Here is a 21,962-nt window from a genome sequence, read left to right on the forward strand (position 1 = left end):
TCCCTGCCACTACCTTACAAATGTGCTTCCAGCCTGACTTAGATGAACTATGAAAGAGTAGTTTTTATTGTCTATGAACTCTCACTCCTTGACCTTGAAGCAGGAACAGCCAAAAAGGTTGCCAATTTGGGAGTTTGTGAGAGGCATCATATCAGCTAGGGAGTGGTTAATGTGATATTTTATGTGCACATCGCAAAAGTCACTATCACAGTCAGCTCTAATTGGTATCTTCAGTCGCACTCTCAGCAGAGTAACCTCATGGAAACTGGACTGCCTGCTAGTTAATGTTTGCAAAGTGCATTGAAGATGGAAAGCTCTGTATAACATAATTTATTGCAAACTCTCAACCTACATTACTAGGTTATACCACTCAAAAAAAATGGCACCATAGGCTCTAGGGGCAAGAAGTATGAATCATCTTGAGATTAAAGTATGGCACTGAGAGTCAGCTGATCAAGGTTTATTCCTGGCTCTCCTACAGATTTCTTATTTGATTTTAGCTGAGATTTTTAGGCCCAGTTCCTCAAAGGTTTTGATTTCCATCAGCGCATAAATAACTTTTAGGATCTGGGTTTATTTCCTCTATTCCTTGGTTTCCTCATCTGTAAAATGGGGACACATGGATGTTGTGAGCTTGTTATTAGTTGATTAATGTTTATAAAGGTCTCAGGATTCTCGGATGAGTGGTGCTACACAAGAGTGAAGTATGATTATAATTTCTGTAAGTAATATTTTTTCTCTATTCCTCTTCGAGTCTACTCCTCTTTGCTCAGTACTGTTTTCTTGCCTGGGCACTGTGCTTGCCTTGGAAGATGATGAGCTCACTGAAGGGATGAAGAAATCAGTGGAAGAGCCTCAGCTGATGTAAATTGCCGTAGGTCCAGTAACTTTAATCAGAACCCTCTGGTTTTAAGAAGGATGGCCCAAATCCCCAAATTTGATTTCAGTGGGAGTTAGGCATCTAAATACCTTTGGGGATCTGGGCAGTTGTGCTTACTGCTGAAGTGTACTTGGCTCTTTTCATTTAGTATCTTGAAGAATTTTAATGAAATGCCCCTGCTCAGTGTCTAGCATTTTAATTTCACTAGCTTCCTTTGATGCTTTGTAGCACTAAATAATTGTAATGTCAATGTGTTTCATATTCATTACCTTATTTTTATATACCTTATAGCAGTGATGTGTAATATAGTGAATAGAACTCAATACAATAAACGTGGTGATGAAATCAAAGTCAATTTAAAAAAATCATTTTAATAGGTGTCCTAGTTGTGGCAAAATTTATATATATAAAATGTAAGCAAATTTGTCTTCTTCCTCCCACTTTTTTATTGAAGAAACAAACAACAGTAAATTAAGTGTAATTTTCATGGAATTTTATAGAAAAATAGATTTTGATATGAATTAGAGAATAAATTTTCATTGAATTCCATAGCTCTTACACCCGATTTTTAAAATTCATTTTATCCTTGTAATGCTCTGTTTCAAGTGTAATTTGAAGCTCAATCCTGAGAATTGCTGCACACTCTCAACTATTGGAGTTAATCAGTGTCTGACCTTTCAGAATTGGGTCCTTGATCTTTCTCATATCTGCTCACATATGGGCAAGGTTTCTTTAATTATAGAAACCATAGAAATGTGGAAATGGAACGAACCTCAAAAGGTCATCTAGTCCATCTTCCTGCACTGAGGCAGGATTAAGTATACCTAGACCATCCCTGACATGTGTTTGTTGAACTTGTTCTTAAAAGCCTCTAAGAATGGGGATTCTACAACCTCCTTAGGTAACGTTACAGTACTTAATTATCCTTATAGTTAGAAATATCTTAACAATATATAACCTAAATCTCCCTTGCTGTGAACTAACCTTATTACTTATTGTCCTGCCTTTGTGGACAGGGAGAACAATTGACCACTATCCTTTTACAAACATCCCCTTCAAACATATTTGAAGTCTTATCATGTCCCCTTTCAGCCTTCTCTTCTTTAGACTAAACATGCCAATTTTTTTCAACCTTTCTTCATAGGTAATGATTTCTAAAATACTTACCATTTTTGTTGATGACCTGTTTAACTGGACCATTTTAATCCCCAATCCTGCAAAGATTTCATGCGTACTTAACCTTACTCATGTGAGTAGTCCCATTGAAATCCACTCCCATACATCAAGTTAAATATAGTCTTCGCAAGATTGGGGCCTAAATGTCTACCATTTTTCATATTTTTTTTTAAGGAAGGTCAGTGGTGATTTTTATGAATAATAATAAAGTACCACTCTATCATATCTTTATATAGCTAAGCTATTTTTTCTAACTTGGCTTTTGTTCTGCATATTCGATAGGCTTTGAGTCAGATAGATGTTATAGCAAATTACAACCAAAATGATGAAATGAAGGAATTGAAGGCAAAGCAGTACTGGACCATATGGAACAAAATAGATTTTGCTTCAGTGTGGGTATGCATTGGAAGTTAGAGGTTTTATATGACCGATAGGTAGGTTGCTTGAAATTCAGCCAGTCCTTTATGTCATTTTTCTAGCAAGGTGAGTTTTCATGTTTCTCAAAAAGTCAGTTTAACCTGTCATCTCTTAATAGTATGTTGTTTGTGTCCTGGTATGAAAGCATTGGTGTATAATTCATTATGCAGATTCTACTATCTTGAATAATTCTCGCAATATCATTAATATCGGCTTTTTCATAAATGGATAGCAATGTGAGACAAATGGAGATACCCGCTCGTGTTCTCCTCTTGCTCCAATGTAACTCGCTAGTGTTAGTGAGAGAATCACACCTAGTACTTTTAGTGTGAGTGCAGTATATGTGCTATAATGTGAAAGACTGGCACAAGCGCTCTATGATCATTACTATTCAGGCTGGTGCATTTATGGCCCCCATGGATTTTTAAGCAGACAGATTGCAGAGGCTCATTGAAAACAAATGAAGCTGTTCAAGTGCTGATTATTCCAGAAGAGCCGACCAAATTAATTAATACTTAGGTGTGAAATGAATTTACGCCTTCTGTTTTCCCTAATACATCTCCTATGATACTAATTTATTTTCACTATACGTTGGTACAGATTGGATGTAAGAAACTTATGTGAGGCTGAGTTAAAACCTTCATTAGATAAGCATTGCCACATTTCTTGTAAGTTTTAGTAGCATAGCTGTTGCCTTAGCCTTAGTTCTTTAAAAAGTGTAACTTGCTGATACTTAAACACTGTTAGTGTGTTTCTAAATGAGGTATCTTTTGATGATAACAAAGAGAAATTGGTACTTAGCAGTTATATTATAGCACAGTATTGTATCATTCCACAATCTTTTACAGTGTACAATTGGGTTTAAAATGGGTTGTTTGAAGGTTTTTGTTGAGGATGTGTAAATGGAAATTGTGTGAGTGGATGTTATAGCTGCAATCTTGCGTGCAGTGTAATACTATGTTGCTGGAAGGGCTTTATGTTTATGTGTGTGTTAAGCAGATTTTTTATGGCTACGGTTGTCTCTTGAGCATTTTTAGTATGAGAGATCCACAAAATGATGCTGAATGGTCCCGACGCCTTTAGTATGAGCAAAAAGGCACTTAACCATAGAGTGTTCCAAAGTGCAATATAAATATTATAGACATTTCGGTCAGTGCTTTAAGACACAATCTGCATTTTGATGGGGTGGGAAGAACCTCCTGGGACTCTGATTTAGCATAAGCTAGAATGAGGGCTCTGCTACATTTTGAAAGGGGCAGCATGCCCTTTTGCCTATGGGGGGCCAACTTTGGGCCTGATATAGAGGATTAGTGAGGGGAATAGTCCTTCCCCAAATTACTCCTATCATTTGGGTATTAGCTGAGAGCAGATAGTGGCAGTAGCCCTCCATAGGATTAGTTCTTCTGCTTTCCCCTGGGACTGTGGTAGGCTCCTGCACAAGGGCAGAAGATGGGGACAAAAACACCTTGTGGCCCAGCCTTCGGGAATTCATGCATGGCCTTGTACAATCTAGTCTTTAATTAAACTAGAAATTTTAAAATGCAAATTAAGGATTACTGGTAAAAAACTTCCCAAGACACACATATCAAAGTGTTCACACCATCATCAGATGACAAGTCATCTGGAGAGGAAAGCTCTGTGGTCCTTCCCTAGGACAAAGCATCTTTAGAGGGAGAAGGAGGCCCAAGGATCTTCTGCCAGTCTCATCATCCTCCTGGAGTCAGCTGACCTGGAGAAGCCTAACAGGATCTTTGTTGAGCTCCTCAGATACTTGTTTTGAATTTGGTGTTATTCTGGATTTTCACCTTGTGTTCCAGCCCAAGTATATGACACACTTCTGGGAAGCCCCAAAATAGGAGGAAACTCTTCCTAAAAATCTCACTGTAGATGCTTCTTCTCCTGCTGCCTGAGATAGGTGTAACCCTTCTGCCAGTTGGAGAGGGCAGCAAGAAGAGCCAGGTTCAAAATCTAGGGAGTTCCCTTTCAACAATATAACCCAAACCAGCTCGAGCCCCCACCCAGTAACCTGGGAAAATTTCACTCTACCCTCTGGGTGCCTCTAAGAGGCAATTCTTCCCCTCTCACAAGTACAGAGTCTGAGGTAGAAAGAGTTTCTTTAATAAAAGTAACCTAGCATTAATCTGAGAAACCAGCACACACAGTATTCATAATCATAAAAGCATGAGCAAGACATCCACCGCAGAATACTCTGGGGAGTGTCCTTTGCTTCAGGTTCTTGAGTCCAACACCCAAGTTCTTGTAGTGTGCGCCCCCCTTAACACCCCAGTCACAGGTGATGTGCTGGGTCAGCACAGACCCAGAGTTCAAAGATACATTTGTGTGAATTCTCCTCTGGCCAGGAGTGTGTGTGTGTGTGGGGGGGGGGGTAAATGCCACCATACTTGCTCCACTGCCCGAGCTCCTGCTGGCCACCAGCTTGCTCGCTGCTCTCGCCAGCCACCCCTGCCAGCCACCTGCTCACTGTGACCACCGACTGCCTGCTCACTGCTCTCAGGGTGGCCTCTGCCCATCAGTCTCTTCCTGATTTTAGCTCTGGGCAGAAGCACAGCCTTGCCACAAGTGGTTTCAGCTCTGATTGAGCAATTAAATAATAAAGAGGCTCCTAATGAAATCTATTTAGCTCTATTCTTTGAACTCTGTGTGGGAGGGGAGGGGAGGGGAGGGGAAACAGGTTAAACCAGTCTAGAGAGGATGTGAGGTTGTGCAGTCCCCTGACTGGGATACCTGTCCCCACCCCTCCTACTTTCACAGGGCTCTGAAATTTGAGGCCCTGGCTTAAGGAGGAGGGTGGCAAGCTCATTTGGGACAGGTTAAGTACAGTCATAGAATATCAGGGTTGGAAGGGACCTCAGGAGGTCATCTCGTCCAACCCACTGCTCAAAGCAGGACCAGCCCCCAGACAGATTTTTACCCCAGCTTCCTAAATGGCCTCCTCAAGGTTTGAGTTTACAACCCTGGGTTTAGCAGGCCAATGCTCAAACCACTGAGCTATCCCTCCTCCCAGTAGAGGGGGGTTTCCTGTATTCCTACAATAATTACAACATTGGTAACCATATTTCACTACCCCTGTATTCAGTATTAAGGTGATTTGTACCCAGAACCAGCCAAAGTTGATCACTTTGACACGGCTGTATCTGCTGAATATGTAAGCAGAGCAGGAGCAAACTGTATTTACATAAACACACCTAAAGTCTTTCCCCCTCCCAGTTAGCTGTCAAGGAAGCATTCATTCAGAGACCCTGCTTATACAGATTTCCATTTTGGTCCACTATGCCCAGAGAATAGTGAGAATATCTTAACATCTTTCAGCACCAGTTTTTGATGTAGCCACCCTCTCATAAAGTAAAAATAAAGCCTCTCTTTTGTATCTACTATGTAAATCATATTAATTAGGTCAACATAGCCAGTCTTGTATAAATTAGCCTTGCTGTTAAACCTGTCAGTACCTTAGCAGAGGGACCTTTCTGGTCCCAGAGCTTGTTTCTTTTATTGCTCTAATAAAAGGCAACACATTCTCTACTTTGGCTGCTATTTAGCATCATGAAACACAGGAAGAAAATAAGCTAAAAGGTAAATAATTACTTAAGCATCTTGTAAACGATACTATGCAGTGATGAGAAGATGGAATATATTCCAACAATTATAATTACAAAGGGAGAATATATATATATATTAACCCGAATAACAGCTTATGCAAAGATTTTTGAAAAGCTGGTTCATCAAAAACAAGTTACAAAAATAGAGGTTAAAATTAAATAAAGTCACATATTATGACTAGATTTAAGCTATTTGCTAATAGTTGAAAATCTCTGGCATGCTGTGTATTTCCACAGTCCTAATGACTTAATTTCTCTTTGCTCCTAAATTAGTTCCACTAGCTATGCATGGGGTAAATATTCTTATAGGGCCAAATCTGCTCTTAGGCATGCAAAACTCCCACTGGAATCTCAGCTTGCCAAATCCTAGTGCAGCCATTGACCCAGGGGACAGTAATCCAGTTCTGACAGAGGAGGGCCCCTCAGCCATAACCCTGGAACTGCCCTTTAGCTACCTAGCCTTTTCACCTTCCATGAAGGCAGATTTCCAGACTCTGTGCTTGTGTGGGGGAGGAAGAGGAAGACTGAGTAAGAGCCAGGCCCCATCACTACCAACACCAGAGCCAGCCAACAGCTGAGAAATGGAGCTGTCAGCCAGGGATGGTGGTCCACCCAGAAGGAAAATACCTCCCATACCTCAGGAAAAGGTAAGTAGGGAAGAACAGCAAACCCCTTTCAATTCTCTCACTCTCCACCCCACCAATACCAACTCTCCCTCCCTTTCTGTGGATGTTATTGCTGCCACCAGATAACAGTATTCTCTGCGGTCCTTGAACAGGAAAGAGAAGGATCAGGATCTATCACAAGTCAGTGAAGGAGATGTGAGCTCATGAGCTCCCAGACACATCTTAGATTAAACAGGTTCCAACCACAGAGCAGCCTAACCTTATCCTAAGTATTGGTCAGTCTGGTGTACATGACTTAAAGCCCTGCCAGAATACTGCTTGTTTAACTGTAGTGAACACTGCAGGATTTAGCTCATTGGCAGCAAATTACAAACTTTTACATTCACTGCTAGCTTGTGCTAAACTCTGTATCACAAGACAGTGGGGCAATCCTCTCCCCAAGACACTTTTGTCCATCCAACATTACAGAATGTTTGAACCGAGCCATCTCATGATATGAGAAAAAGTGATAAGCTGTAAGTGAGCTGCTCTCATGGATGTCAGTTCCCGTATCTAAACTTCACTTCACTCATCCTCCGGTAGATTAATGTATCAGTTATTTTCTTCATGAACCAAAATGAGCTTCTGTTTTAATACAATGGTGTATACCAGGGGTTGGCAAAGTTTGGCACGCGGCTCGCCAGGGTAAGCACCCTGGCGGGCCGGGCCAGTTTTATTTACCTGCTGACGCGGCAGGTTCAGCTGATTGCGGCCCCCACTGGCCACGGTTCGCCGTCCTGGGCCAATGGGGGCGGCGAGAAGCCGCGGCCAGCACATCGCTCGCCCGCGCTGCTTCCCGCCGCCCCCATTGACCCGGGACGGTGAACTGCGGCCAGTGGAGGCCGCGATCGGCCGAACCTGCCGCGTCAGCAGGTAAATAAAACTGGCCTGGCCCGCCAGGGTGCTTACCCTTGCGAGCCGCGTGCCAAACGTTGCCAACGCTTGCACTAGTGCAAGATCAGTGGTAATAGCCTGATCCAATTTCCACACTAAAGATAATGGGGATATTTCCATTGACTTCCCTGGGCTTTGGTTCAGGCCCTAAGTGAGAGCAGGATCATATCTGCAGCAAAGTCAGAAATAAAACACATCTGCTTACTCCCAACCCTGTGCTTTCATCATAAAACCATCCTTCTTCATATGTGACACCTCTATCATATCTTCATAAGCAACCAACCCATCACATATTTTATCCTGCAAAAATCAATGGGTGTAACCTGGTAGAAGTTCAGCAGCCATCGTACAACTAAAATATCTGACAAAATGTCCAGCTCAAGCATTCTCTTCCTCCATAAATGACATTATCTACCCTTAAGGACCTAATTTAAAGGAGCAAAACCAGAGTAATTCAGAATTGCATCTGTTGAACCTTCCACAAAAAATTACACAGAAGATGTGGATGAGATATGGAAAAATCATTGGAAGCAACAAATGCAGCATCATTAAGTATGAAATCCTCAGTATTAGGTACCACCCTATACAAAGGAAGCCATTGTTTCCATGCCATATTTAGTAAATCTGTTTTCTGGCTATACAGAGTCAGTCAGGTCAGCATGTTGTCTTTTGTAGTAAGTTTCACCTTGACTGTAAACTTTTTGGGGGCAGAGACCTTGTCATATTGTGTTTGTCTGTATTATGCATACTTACAGGATTATAGAGCTAATAATTAATTTTTTTTTTCAGATTCTGTGAGCAAACACCTAGAAAAACTTGCTTTCACGTGTGACAGGTACAGACTGTTCATTTAGCTGATGTTCACTTTCTGTAGGACAGGTTGTGTGCAAATTAGCTTGGCATAAGGATAGTAAATGTGAGGTCTACCCTCCATTTGTCTTTGTCTTACCTCATTTAGTAGATTTGGTGAAACTGTATGAAAATCAGCATTTTACTTGTCAAAGTCTAAATCCTCTTGAAGGGGAAGACTAAGTATTACTGAACTAATTCATCATACTTATCATATAGGATAACTGTACATCTTAGACCATATCATAACAAATCTTTCGCCATCTAGGATTTCATGATATGATGCACATGATAGCTTTATGGTAGCATCACTTACAGAACTCAGATCCTTTTCATTGAGCAAAAGCTCCCATGCCACTGAAACTAAAGAAAAAAATCTCCATTAGCTGTTAGCAGGACAGGACCTATGACCCATAGTTGAATAGTTCTGATTCTATCCAGTAGAGGGCAGTAGTACATAGACACACTATCCAAGTTCATTACATTATTCTTGATGTTTTATTTTCAGTGGTTTGGGGATTAGCTTAACCAACATTCTGGGGACTGTTTTTCTTTAACGTGCTCAGCTAACTAGACTGTTGGTGAGTGTAAAACAGGACTTTTCTGTAAGACTCTGCCCACTGAAAATCATTGCTAATCTGAGAAAATTATCTTCTGTTGCAATGAGAATGTTTTTTTTTCTCTGTAAGCTTATTTAGTCCTATCATTTTAAAGGAAAAGCCACTAATAACTCTGTTCAACTGTGCTAAATGTGAGATCTTGCTGTGATGGGAACAATAGTCTCTCAGAAAGGGAATTGAAAGCACTAAACTTCTTTTCCTTAATACTGGCCAGAGTTGAATTTAAACTGGCTGTTGAGGCAAAAAGCCAGGAACATGTCTTTTTTGACACCCAGCTGTTAGTACTTTCAGTCCTTGAATTGGAAAGCGAAATAAATGATCTACTGCAAACAATCAGATATCAGAATGTATCGTTATTTTCCCCACTTTAAATATGATTGGTGTTTTTTTTCACATGCATTTCCAGCACATTTCTGTTTGTGTGTAGCCTAAAGCAGTCCTAGGTTTTGCAAGCCTTGAATGCCAGGAGTATAAAATTATATACTGTATAAAATTGTAGTAGTGTAGATCTGTATACTAATTATATGTGTCTATAGCATACATTATTATTAGTTTTCCCAACTTAGTCCCAGATCCTTCCCTTTTGACATAAAAGCAGTGGAAGGAGAGAGTTATTTAGGAGGGGAAAAAACTTTCTTTGTTTTTGCCTCATCTCCTGCACAACCTCCATTTTTAAATTTGGAATAGTGGCCTAGCAGAAGAAAAATTGGGAGGCTACTCAGGACCTGACCTCACAGATCTCTGACCAGACACACACAGCTGCCCTATGTATGGAATCACCACTGGCTTGTGCTGTTGCTGCCACTAGCTTCTTCATTCCAATCTGCTAACTTCCATGATAAAACTGGTGAGGGGGTTTATTCCCTTCCTTAGGGGATCAGGGCACATATTTGCTTCTTTGCTTGGCAATCTTGCAAACTGCTCCGTCTTCTACCCCCCTCCAAATTTCTAGCAGATCCCCAACATATTGTTCCCAAAGATGAGCTGCAGGAGAGAGGGAACATGCATTGTAGCTGTTACTTCCCTTTACAAGGTCTCCCCAGCCCACTTCTTCACTATTTTAATTCCCCTCTTTGTAAACAAAGGGTGTTCAGGATCTAACTTCTTGGGCTTTCCTGATCCTTGGGCATTCGTTTGGGTTTTATTTCATTATGAGATGATTAAGAGCCCATTGAAGTCAATGGAAAGACTCCCATTGACTTCAGCAGGGTTGGATCATTGTTTAAAAGGAACATAGGATTAGCTATACTCCATCAGGCCTTCAGCCCCAGGTGAGAAATTTGCCTCTGGCAATGACCCATATCTGATGCTTCAGAGGAAGGTGAAAATCCACCATAACTCTCCAAGCCAATTGTGCAATATTGTAATTGATGGTGGTGAGGGATTTTTTCTTAACTTCTCTTTTGAGGACTTTGGTCCCCCTTGCCAATTTAATTCTAAAACAAAAATGCTCTGACTTAAATTTATAATTTACAGAACAAAAAGACCAATACATTCATGCAATCCATCTGTCTTCCAATGCAGGATTACTCCCTAGAGTAAATTTTCTAATGCTTCGTCTCATCTAGTTTCAAAATTCCAGAGAACAGTCCACCATTGGTGGGACTTTCCCCCCTATATTTAGTCTAAATTTTCCATTACTCTTGCTTTTACCCACATGTGCCACCATGAAGTCTTCAGATATCTGTAGGCTGTTATGTTGCCACTTAGTCAGCTCTTTGCTAAATTATACATATTAACTCCCTTAATCCTTCTTTATGAATCAGTCACAGCCCTCTGACTCTTCTTGTTGCTCTTATCTGAACCTCTTTTTAATTCACTAATATTTTTCTGGATATAGAAATTCATTAAAAAAATCCCCGTGGACAAAATTTACAAATGACAATATAATTATTTTGGATAACTTAATTATAATTATTTGAATTACAATTTTAAAATAACAAATTGTGTGTACAATGTAGTCTTACAACCATACTTTTTAATGGCCTTTTCAAGAAATTAGTTTGTAAATCTTAAGACACAGAACTGGCTTTCTCCCTGGAATGTGACTTTTAATTTGGTGCACCTGAGTATTTATGTGTCATTGGCTTAACTTTCATAGCCAAGATACTAGCTTTATCCTCTATAAAGATCTTTGGCAAACTATTTTTGTCCTCAAGACTCAACTTTGCAATTTTTTAAAAATATTAACTGTAGGCAAAATATCCTCTCAGACATTTTATTCATTGTTAATAACTAGAATTTAGTGTATGACAATACACTGTGTCAAACAAATGTAGAATGCAAGCTATGTAGACTAAATCACACATGCTGTTTTGTTGCATTTTTATAACCCCTTTCTCCTATTTCGTCAGAATGTCTTGACTCAGCAAGAGTTTTTCACTGCTGTATCATTCCCAAGTAATACATTCAAAGTAATTTGGATGCTGGAAATAAAATCCAACATCTTCCTTCACCCAGGAGAAAAGGGGACCTGTGGAGAAGATGATTTTGTTATTTTAAGCAACCAGAATTTACACAGAGAATCATCATGGGAGTTGGATCAGCAGTCTGCTCAGTACTAATTGTGAATTTCAAGCAAAAGGGGAAGCTCAGTCATTGTCAAACCCAAGTGCTCAAGTAATTTATAATAACTGATAGTCTGCCCATGAAAATCTGAAACTAGAATTAGACAAATTTGGAAGATAACTATTAATTTTGGTGACGTCAAATAGATCTATTTTCCTTTTCAGGCATGCAAATGGTGAATTGCTTCCAAACTTCAATTTTTGATGGGATTCATACAGTTCACTGCATATACAAGGCTGTCATGCTTTGAAGACATATGCAGACCAGCTGTATCCAATTCTGAGCAGTGGAGCTAAAAAAGTTCTAGAATATTTATCATGCACCAAATAAGAAATCCATAGTATGAAATCAAGCAGAACTGAGACCCAGTATTCCACTGACATTGACTGAACTGCACCAGAGATGAATTGTCCCCCTCTCTTCTAATGTACACCTCCCCCCGCCAAGAAGTCTTTGGTGCTGTGTTTTCATAGTATAAAGTGCAGTTGCTCTCTTTTTTGATGATAGCTGTGCTTTCCAGGAACAAGATTGACCATGTGGATGATGACTGAAGCAGGAGAACCCTACACTTATTACGCAAATGCACTTAATATGTCTTGTATTAGGTCAGCAGTGGCAGTTCTCATTCCCTTTGATGCCTACACCAGATAGAAAATAAATTCTGCAGGTATTGGTGGTTGAAGAATTAGATACATTCATGGAGGATAGGTCCATCAGTGGCTATTAGCTACAACAGTGAAAGATGTAATAATATGCTCTGGGTGTCCCTAAGCCTTTGACTGCTAGATGCTGGGACTGGATGACGGGATGGATCATTTGATAATTGCCTGTTCTGTTCATTCCCTCTGAAGCATCTGGCATTGGCCACTGTCAAAAGATAGGATACTAGGCTAGATGGACCATTGTTCTGACCTAGTAGGACCATTCTTATGTTCTTGATTATGCCTGGCTCTTAAATGGTTGTGCAAGAAGAACTAAGGATTCCCCTCCCACTTTGCATCACTACTTAAGGGCTACCTGGATTACAACTCTGTGTTTGGAGGAATCCTAGGACTGCACACCAGAAGCACCCTGAGAAACAACTGGGTGGGAGTTGCCTGGCTCTGCCCCCAATTCACCATGTACATATGCCCCACCCATCATCACAATAGGGAAGCCCCAGGATCTATTTCTGAGGAACAGTGTCTCCCAATGGTCTTTCTAGGATGGTGTGCCTGCGCACCAGCCATAACGATGGGCAGCATGAAAATAGCCTGACTGAGCAATCATTTTATTTTACCTTTAAAAAAATAATCTGCTGTTTCGGGGCCTGATGCAAAGCCCAGTGACGTCAACAGGAGTTTTTCTACTGGACTTCAGGGGGATTTGGATCTGGTCTTCTAGGTTGTATGCGAATCTAAGAAACACTTGCACAACTGTCTTGTGAAGAAAGGAATCCTACCAAATCACATGATGCCATTCTGTGGCTTTAAGAACTGGAAAAATAAATTACTAACATTCTCAAAAAGTAAAAGTTCTGACAGCATGTGTGCTGTGACCTGCAGCAGTTTTATGAGAGAGAGAAAGCAAGACTATTAAACCGTGCAAGAAAGGCAATAAAAAATGGTTTGGAAGACAAGAAAGTCACAAGGAGTTTGAAAGCTAAGCATCTTAAATGATCCATGCAGGTGGTCTACCTAAGGGCACAAATTTACAGGAATTTGGGGCATTTTTGTTGGGGTTTTTTGTTTAATGCAACATTTTTGTACAAATTTGAGAAGGATGAAGGAATGATTAGATGGAAGGTTGAAATAAATGGAAAATGAAAGTTTCTGTCTGATGTTTAAAACATTCCTTTTCGTAAGGCCTGGCCATTAATTTTTACTTTTGTTTGGTGCTCTGGAGAGTGTCAGTGCTCCTTGGAGGCACTATATATTTTATACAAAATGTTATAAAACAGCATCTTTCACAATTTTGTCAGATCTGTATTAAAAATAGTGTGGAGAAAACATCCTCTGATGCAACTCTACTGCCTTCAATTAATTTATACTACAGGATGAATTTGACCCACTGTCTCATAAATTATCATCTTTTTATCAACTCCTGTTGGACTTTCAGCCAAGAAATGTGAAGGAAGAACAAAGTAAATTGGTTAATGAATCGAATGTTGAACATTTCTTGCTGGGCAAATTTGAAGGTGGCTTTGTAGAAACCTTAAAAAATATCTCAGGGCTCAGTTTCTTAGGCCTGGTCTACATTAGGCGTTTATGTCGAAGTTAGCGCCGTTACATCGAATTAACCCTGCACCCGTCCACACTGCGATGCTATTTAGTTCGACATAGAGGTCTCTTTAATTCGACTTCTGTACTCCTCCCCGACGAGGGGAGTAGCGCCAAATTCGACATGGCCATGTCGAATTAGGCTAGGTGTGGATGGAAATCGACGCTAATAGCTCCGGGAGCTATCCCACAGTGCACCACTCTGTTGACAGCAGTGCGAGCTCTGGACAGCAGTGCGAGCTCGGATGCTCTGACCAGCCACACAGGAAAAGCCCCGGGAAAATTTGAATTGGAATTCCTTTTCCTGTCTGGCCAGTTTGAATCTCATTTCCTGTCTGGACATCGTGGCGAGCACAGCAGCACTGGCAACGATGCAGAGCTCTCCAGCAGTGATGGCCGTGCAGTCTGTGAATAGAAAGAGAGCCCCAGCATGGACTGATCGGGAAGTCTTGGATCTCATCGCTGTGTGGGGCGATGAGTCCGTGCTTTCCGAGCTGCGATCCAAAAGACGGAATGCAAAGATCTACGAGAAGATCTCTAAAGACATGGCAGAGAGAGGATACAGCCGGGATGCAACGCAGTGCCGCGTGAAAATCAAGGAGCTGAGACAAGGCTACCAGAAGACCAAAGAGGCAAACGGACGCTCCGGATCCCATCCCCAGACATCCCGTTTCTACGAGGCACTGCATTCCATCCTCGGTGCGGCCGCCACCACTACCCCACCAGTGACCGTGGACTCTGAGGATGGGATAGTGTCCACGGCCGGTTCCTCCGACATGTTAGGGGACGGGGAAGATGAGGAAGGAGATGAGGAGGGCGAGGCAGTCGGCAGCGCTCACAACGCTGATTTCCCCGACAGCCAGGATCTCTTCATCACCCTTACAGAGATCCCCTACGAAGCGTCCCCAGCCGTTACCCCGGACACAGAATCTGGTGAAGGATCAGCCAGTAAGTGTTGTAAACATCTAAATATTTATTTTTAACAAAACAGGAATATTAACAATTACAAGAATGGGTTGTTCATGATTAGTGTGCCCTATGCGCTTAACGGTTTAGTCATGGGCAGTGCAAGTTTTGAAAAAAAATCTAGCAATGTCCGGTTTTCAGTGATTGTCCTGCACAAGCCGCTCTACTGTTTATTCCCTGCTACTGCAGCTACAGTAAAATGCGGTCTATATGTCCGGGGATAGAGCAGTAATCCTCCTGGGACATCTCGATGAAGCTCTCCTGGAGGTAATTTGAAAGCCGTTGCAGGAGGTTCCTGGGGAGAGCGGCCTTATTGGGTCCTCCGAAGTACGACACGTTGCCGCGCCACGAGACTATCACGTACTCGGGAATCATTGCTCTGCATAGCAGGGCGGCATACGGCCCTGGTCTTTGGAGGCTTTCCCGGAGCATTCTCTGTCTGTCGCTCTCAGAGATCCTCATCAGGGTGATGTCGCCCATGGTGACCTGCTTTTAATTAGGTAGGGGAATGTTAGTGTTGGGACTGCTTTCCCGTTCCTTGACAGAACTGTAACCGCTGGTTTGTAGCCACGCGGTGGAGGCGGGAGAGGGGCAGCCGAAAGGGATCATTCCCGGGGACAGCCGCGAGGGGGTGGGACAGGGGCAGAGTTCCCGCTTGCCGGATTGCTGGCTGCAGGAACTGACATAGCTTTAAATGTGAAATGAGGCCAGTGGTAATATAAAAGTTTTAAACTGCCACAAGTGTACGGCTTACCATGTCTGCCTGCAACATAAATTCTGTTGTGCTGCCCCGCTTCTCAAATGTGCTGTGCAAGACCCCAGGCACTGAATGTGAAGGCCGAAAATTCGACCTTGTGCTGAGTGCGCATGTGATAGGTGCTGTGCATGGTCTTGTTCATAGAGAAAGACTATGTTCTTTGTTCACAACTACATTTTTCTTTCTGAGGAATTCACTACCTTTTTCCCATTTCCACAGCCCCATCTGCGACTGTCTCACAACCTAGCCTGGCATCACACTCCCAGAGGCTAGCGCGGATTAGGCGTAGGAAGAAGAGGACACGGGAGGACATGTTCTCTGAGCTTATGGCCTGTTCCCAAGCCCAGGCAGCACAGCAGACCCAGTGGCGGGAGAACTTGACCCGAATGCACCAAGCCAACATGGATCGGGAGGAGAGGTGGCGGCAGGAAGACCAGCAGGCGACTCAAACGCTGCTTGGACTACTGAGGGAGCAAACGGACACGCTCCGGCGCCTTGTGGATGTTCTGCAGGAACGGAGGCAGGAGGACAGAGCCCCGCTGCAGTCCATCTCTAACCGCCCTCCCCTGCCACCAAGTCCCATACCCACCTCACCCAAAGTGCAAAGAAGGAGAGGCGGCAGAGTCCCTGCTAAGTCTCACTCCACCCCTGCAGAGAGCTCTAGTAGCAGAAGGCTCTCATTTCCCAAAATTTGAAAAGTTCTTTCCTTCCCGCCTGACACAAGCCCCCGTCCAAGTTTCACCTCCCAATGCCATGTGTAGTTGATAATAAAAAATACGTTTCTGTAAACTACTGTTTCAATCATGTTCTTTTGGAGGAGGATGGGAAAGGGGGTTGGTAATCAGACAGGACAGTCGCCTTTGGCAGGGTACATAGTCGGGGGCAGGTACAGCAGCAGGGCACATACACAGTGCAGTGATGCAGTGACTAGTTACCCTGGTTAGTCTGGGAGGTTGTTTTGATGTAATGTTGGGGGGGGGGGGGTTGCTCTGTGACTTTGTGGCAGGGGAGGGCAGTTACAGATCTTCAGCGGCGGTCCTTAGGCAGGATCACAGAGCCACACAGCAGGGGATCTGTAACCGTCCTCCCCCTGCCACAAAGTCACATAGACCCCCCCATACACACAGTCCCGATCAGGAGGGGTGACAGGCTCCGTTGAAACAACCATCCCACCGCAGCGGAGCCTGTCAATCCTTGAGTTTAGAAGCTGCATTCGCGTCACTACACTACACCCGCTCCGCACCACAGTCTGCGTCCCAGTTTTAAAAAATTCCCGCGAAAACAGTATTAAAGAAAACGGTGTGTTTTAACAAAGTTGAACTATTTTTATTTCGAAATGTGTGTTGGAAGGGGGATGAAGGGGGTATGTAACTGGATAGGATAGTCAACATTAACTGGGTAAAGAAACGGGGGCAGGTTTAGCTTCTCAGTACACAAACTTTAAAGTCACAGGTTACCCTGCTCACTCAGGAACTTTGCTTTCAAAGCCTCCCGGATGCACAGCGCTTCCCGCTGGTCTCTTCTAATCGCCCGGCTGTCTGGCTGTGAGTAATCAGCAGCCAGGCTATTTTCCTCAACCTCCCACCCCGCCATAAAGGTCTCCCCCTTGCTCTCACAGAGATTGTGGAGCACACAGCAAGCTGCTATAACAATGGGGATATTGGTTTCGCTGAGATCACAGCGAGTCAGTAAGCTTCTCCATCTCCCCTTGAGACGGCCAAAAGCACACTCCACCACCATTCTGCACTTGCTCAGCCGGTAGTTGAAGAGTTCTTTTTCAGTGTCCAGGGCGCCAGTATAGGGCTTCATGAGCCAGGGCATTAGCGGGTAGGCTGGGTCCCCGAGGATGACTATAGGCATCTCCACATCCCCAACAGTTATTTTGTGGTCCGGGAAGTAAATACCTTGTTGCAGTCATCTAAACAGACCAGAGTTCCTGAAAACACGAGCGTCATGAACCTTGCCCGGCCATCCCACGTAGATGTTGGTAAAACGTCCCCTGTGGTCCACCAGTGCTTGCAGCACCATGGAAAAGTAGCCCTTTCGGTTAATGTACTGGGTGGCCTGGTGGTCCAGTGCCAGGATAGGGATGTGAGTTCAATCTATGGCCCCACCGCAGTTTGGGAATCCCATCGCTGCGAAGCCATCTATGATCGCCTCCACGTTTCCCAGGGTCACTACCTTTGGCAGCAGTACCTCAACGATTGCCTTGGCTACTTGTATCACAGCAACCCCCACGGTAGATTTGCCCACCCCAAACTGGTTCGCGACTGACCGGTAGCTGTCTGGCGTTGCAAGCTTCCAGAGGGCTATGGCCACTCGCTTCTGTACACTCAGTGCAGCTCGCAAGCGGGTGTCACTGCGCTTCAGGGCAGGGGACAGCAACTCACAAAGTTCAAGGAAAGTTCCCTTCCGCATGCGAAAGTTTCGCAGCCACTGGGATTCATCTCAGACCTGCAGCACTATGCGGTCCCACCACTCAATGCTTGCTTCCCGTGCCCAGAATCGCCGTTCCACGGCATCAACATGACCCATTGCCACCGCGATGTCCTCGGCGCTGGGTCCCCTGCTTTCTGACAGGTCCGTGCTACTCTCAGACTTCAGGACATCACCGCGGTGCCGTAGCCTCCTCGCCTGACTTTTCTGCATCTGCCTCAGGGAAACCTGTATGATAAGCTGCGAGGTGTTGAGAGCGGCCACAACTGCAGCGATGGTCGCAGCGTGCTCCATGCTCGCAGTGCTGTGGCGTCCGCGCTGTCAATGACTGGAAAAGTGCGCAAAATGATTTCCCGCCGGCGCTTTCAGGGAGGGAGGGCGGGAGTGATGGACGGATGACGACAGTTACCCAAAAGCATCCTCGTCACATTTTGTTACCCAGAAGGCATTGCCGGCTACACCCAGAATTCCAATGGGCAGAGGGGACTGCGGGAACTGTGGGATAGCTGACCACAGTGCACCGCTTCGAATGTCGACGCTTTCACCGTTAGTGTGGATGCACAAAGTCGAATTACTGTCCTTAGTGTGGACACACACGTTCGACTTTGCAATATCGATTACAAAAATTCGATGCAAGTAAAATCGAACTACTCTCGTAGTGTAGACAAGGCCTTAGAAGTCACATATTCATTTATGTTGGCTAATGGCACTTCCCAGGGTTGTTACAAATATCATGCTGGGAAAGTTTAGGATACATTTTCAAAGTTGTGCATGAGTAGTTATTAGTACAACTTCAGTTATCAGCTAGAAGTGCGTTACTCCCTGTGCTCCTCTATTAACTCTGAATAATCTTTCTTTCTTTCTTTCTTTCTTTCTTTCTTTCTTTTCTTTCTCAAATTATTAGCTTTTTTCTTCATCATATATTCTATAGGGAGCTGGTAGTGACCTCTCTAGATAGGTTGCTTTACACTTTCATTATAGGACATTCTTGCAGTCTTTTCTCTGAGAAGTTCTCACACTTTGATTGTTTACAGCAGGCCTTCAATTGTTGGCAGTGGGCTAGCCCTCTTATTTGTCCCCTGAAATTCTCTTCAGCATAAGGTCCCAGAAGCCCATGCGTCCCTTTGGTGCCAACTTCTGTGGAGCTGGGGAAAGAAGGAGCCAGGCCAATCTCCCCATCCTCAGCCACTACCTACCAGATTCAGAACATGGCCCCAGCAGTCCATTGCCCTCTCCCTCCACTCCTGGTGGCAGCACCTTGTGGCACCACCTATTAGGCATGGCAAGGAGAAGAGAGATTTGGCAAACCCAACCTGGGTTCCTCCTAGTCAACTACTGCCCCTCAGACTCCAGGACACAAAGCCAGCTGCTGTCCATCCCTCCTCTTGTTGCCAGTTAGTTCTATAGTTCAAGTGGGGGAAGTCCATTATGCCGAGGTTTGAAACTTTGCTGATGATGCATGATGAGGAGCTTGTTATAGATGCACACAATAGACTCTGTATTTACCTTTTTCCTTTAAAATAATTGGGAAATTACATTTGAAAAAAGGAAACCCTCAAATGTTATTTACATTGCAAACACAAGCACTTAACATTTTGGAAATGTCAGATTTTCAGTTGATCATGAAAGCTTAATTCAGCCCTCCCCCCTCCTTTATGCCTATGTATCACAATACAGTCTTCAATTACATGCTCACATATTATTTCTTCCACAGGACCAGTGCACAAGCTAGACACACAAGGGATCAGAATTCAGGTTGCAGCAGCAGCAGCAGCAGCAACTGCAATAACGGTGTTTGTATGCTTGTCTTTGAAACCTAAATAGTGTTCTTTTAACATAGATTATTTTATGTAATCTACATGCAAACTTTATTACAAGGTGAAACTGAACGCATAGTTTCACAAGGGCCAACATAGCAAATACAGTATTGTTACACTATATTTTTTAGGTGAATAAAGGACCAATTTTTCCCTTAGGTGCATTCATAGGGCTTCAACAACAGATGTAATATCAGTGGGAGAAGTGAGTAATATATATATCAGGGTAGAATTTAACCCAAAGGCCAGAAAAACAAGAAGGTGATCAGATTAACATGAAGTCCAGTGGTGAAAAGATATCCAATCATACCCTAATACTCTTCTCTTTCTCCTCTGAGGATCTCAGTGTCCTTTACATGTGCTAGAAATGAATGCAGTACAGTATATATCACTGAGACATTTGAAATCCCAGCTTTCTGAGGATGAATTTAGCTTTGTTGGTTCATGAAATCATAGAATAATAGAAATGTAGGGTTGGAAGGGACCCTGAGAAGATGTCATCAAGTCCAGTTCCCTGTGCTGAGGCAGAACCATGTAAACCTAGACCGGGGTAGACAACCTATGGCACAGGTGCCGAAGGCGGCACGCGAGCTGATTTTCAGTGGCGCTCACACTGCCCGGGTCCTGGCCACCCGGTCCAGGGAGCTCTGCATTTTAATTTAATTTTAAATGCAGTTTTTTAATCATTTTAAAAACCTTATTTACGTTACATACAATAGTTTAGTTATATATAATAGACTTATAGAAAGAGACCTTCTAAAAACGTTAAAATGTATTACTGGCACGCGAAACCTTAAATTAGAGTGAATAAATGAAGACTCAGCACATCACTTCTGAAAGGTTGCCGACCCCTGACCTAGACCATCCCTGACAGGTGTTTGTCCAACCTGTTCTTAAATAACCTCCAATGATGAGGATTCCACAACTCCCTTGGAAGCCTATCCCAGAGCTTAGCTACCCTCATAGCCAGAAAGTTTTTTCCTAATATCTAACTTAAATCTCCCCTGCTGCAGATTTAACCTTCGGTAGACACAAAGAACAATTTATCACAATCCTTTTTATAACATCCCTTAACATAGCTGAAGACTGTTTCCGGTACCCCTTCAGTCTTCTTCTTAAGACTAAACATGGCCAGTTTTCTTAACCTTTCCTCATGTTTTTTTAAATCTTTAATCATTTTTGTTGCTCTCCTCTGGACTTTCTCCAGTTAGTCCACATCTTTCCTAAAGTGTGATGCCCAGAATTGGACACGGTATTTCAATTGAGATCTCACCAGTTCCAAGTAGAATGGGACAATTAGCTCCCATTTCTTACACATGACATACCTGTTAATACAATCTAGAATGATATTAGCCTTTTTTGCAGCTGCATCGCATTGTTGACTCATATTCAATTTGTGATCCACTAGAATCCCCAGATCTTTTTCTGCAGTCGGACTGCCCAGCCAGTTGTTCCCCATTTTGTAGTTGTGCATTTAATTTTTCTTTCCTAAATGTAGTACTTTGCACTTGTTTTTATTGAATTCCATTTTGTGGATTTCAGACCAATTCTCCAATTTGTCAAGGTCTTTTGAATTCTAATCCTGTTTTCCAAAGTGCTTGCAATGCCTCCCAGCTTGGTATCATCAGCAAAGTTTATAAGCATACTCTCCACTCCATTATCCAAGTCACTAATGAAAATATTGAATAAGAACAGACCCTGGGCCCTTAAATCTGTGACTGGTCCAGGAGTGAATATAGCAAATACTGGATCTCAAGCTATTAATAATTGCTTTGACCTGAATCAGTTTCCCACATTCTGTGGAGAATGGAGCAGTGTTTTGTGATACATCATTTTTGTGGTATATTTTGTGGCACATCCAACTGTTTGAGTAGAGCTCAGAAGTTTGGAATGGATACAAGGCAACAAAAACACATATTGTGAAAATCATGGGAGCTTAGAGTCTGTTTGAACATGGCTAGTATCTCATCTTGCTTAGGTTTTAAATGATTTATCCAACACATCAGAAGTCTCTGAAATCTATTAAGGCTCAATACTATATA

At 43.0% G+C, this 21,962-nt stretch overlaps 1 protein-coding gene across 2 annotated transcripts; it reads left to right on the forward strand.

Annotated features, from left to right (window-relative positions):
• Positions 1-14,170: 14,170 nt before the first annotated feature.
• Positions 14,171-16,499, forward strand: LOC135982335 (uncharacterized). Of its 2 annotated transcripts, none has more exons than XM_065588450.1 (2): positions 14,171-14,892; positions 15,887-16,499. In XM_065588450.1, exons 1-2 carry the CDS (start codon positions 14,316-14,318, stop codon positions 16,360-16,362), a joined length of 1,053 nt encoding a protein of 350 aa, XP_065444522.1. In that variant the 5' UTR covers positions 14,171-14,315; the 3' UTR covers positions 16,363-16,499. The 2 variants fall into 2 exon arrangements, 1 of the variants encoding a protein (XP_065444522.1); XR_010599621.1 differs by lacking the exon at positions 14,171-14,892 and adding an exon at positions 14,922-15,410.
• Positions 16,500-21,962: the final 5,463 nt, after the last annotated feature.

Source organism: Chrysemys picta, chromosome 3 (genome assembly GCF_011386835.1).
Source record: "Chrysemys picta bellii isolate R12L10 chromosome 3, ASM1138683v2, whole genome shotgun sequence".
In the NCBI taxonomy this organism is placed as follows: Eukaryota; Metazoa; Chordata; order Testudines; family Emydidae; genus Chrysemys; species Chrysemys picta.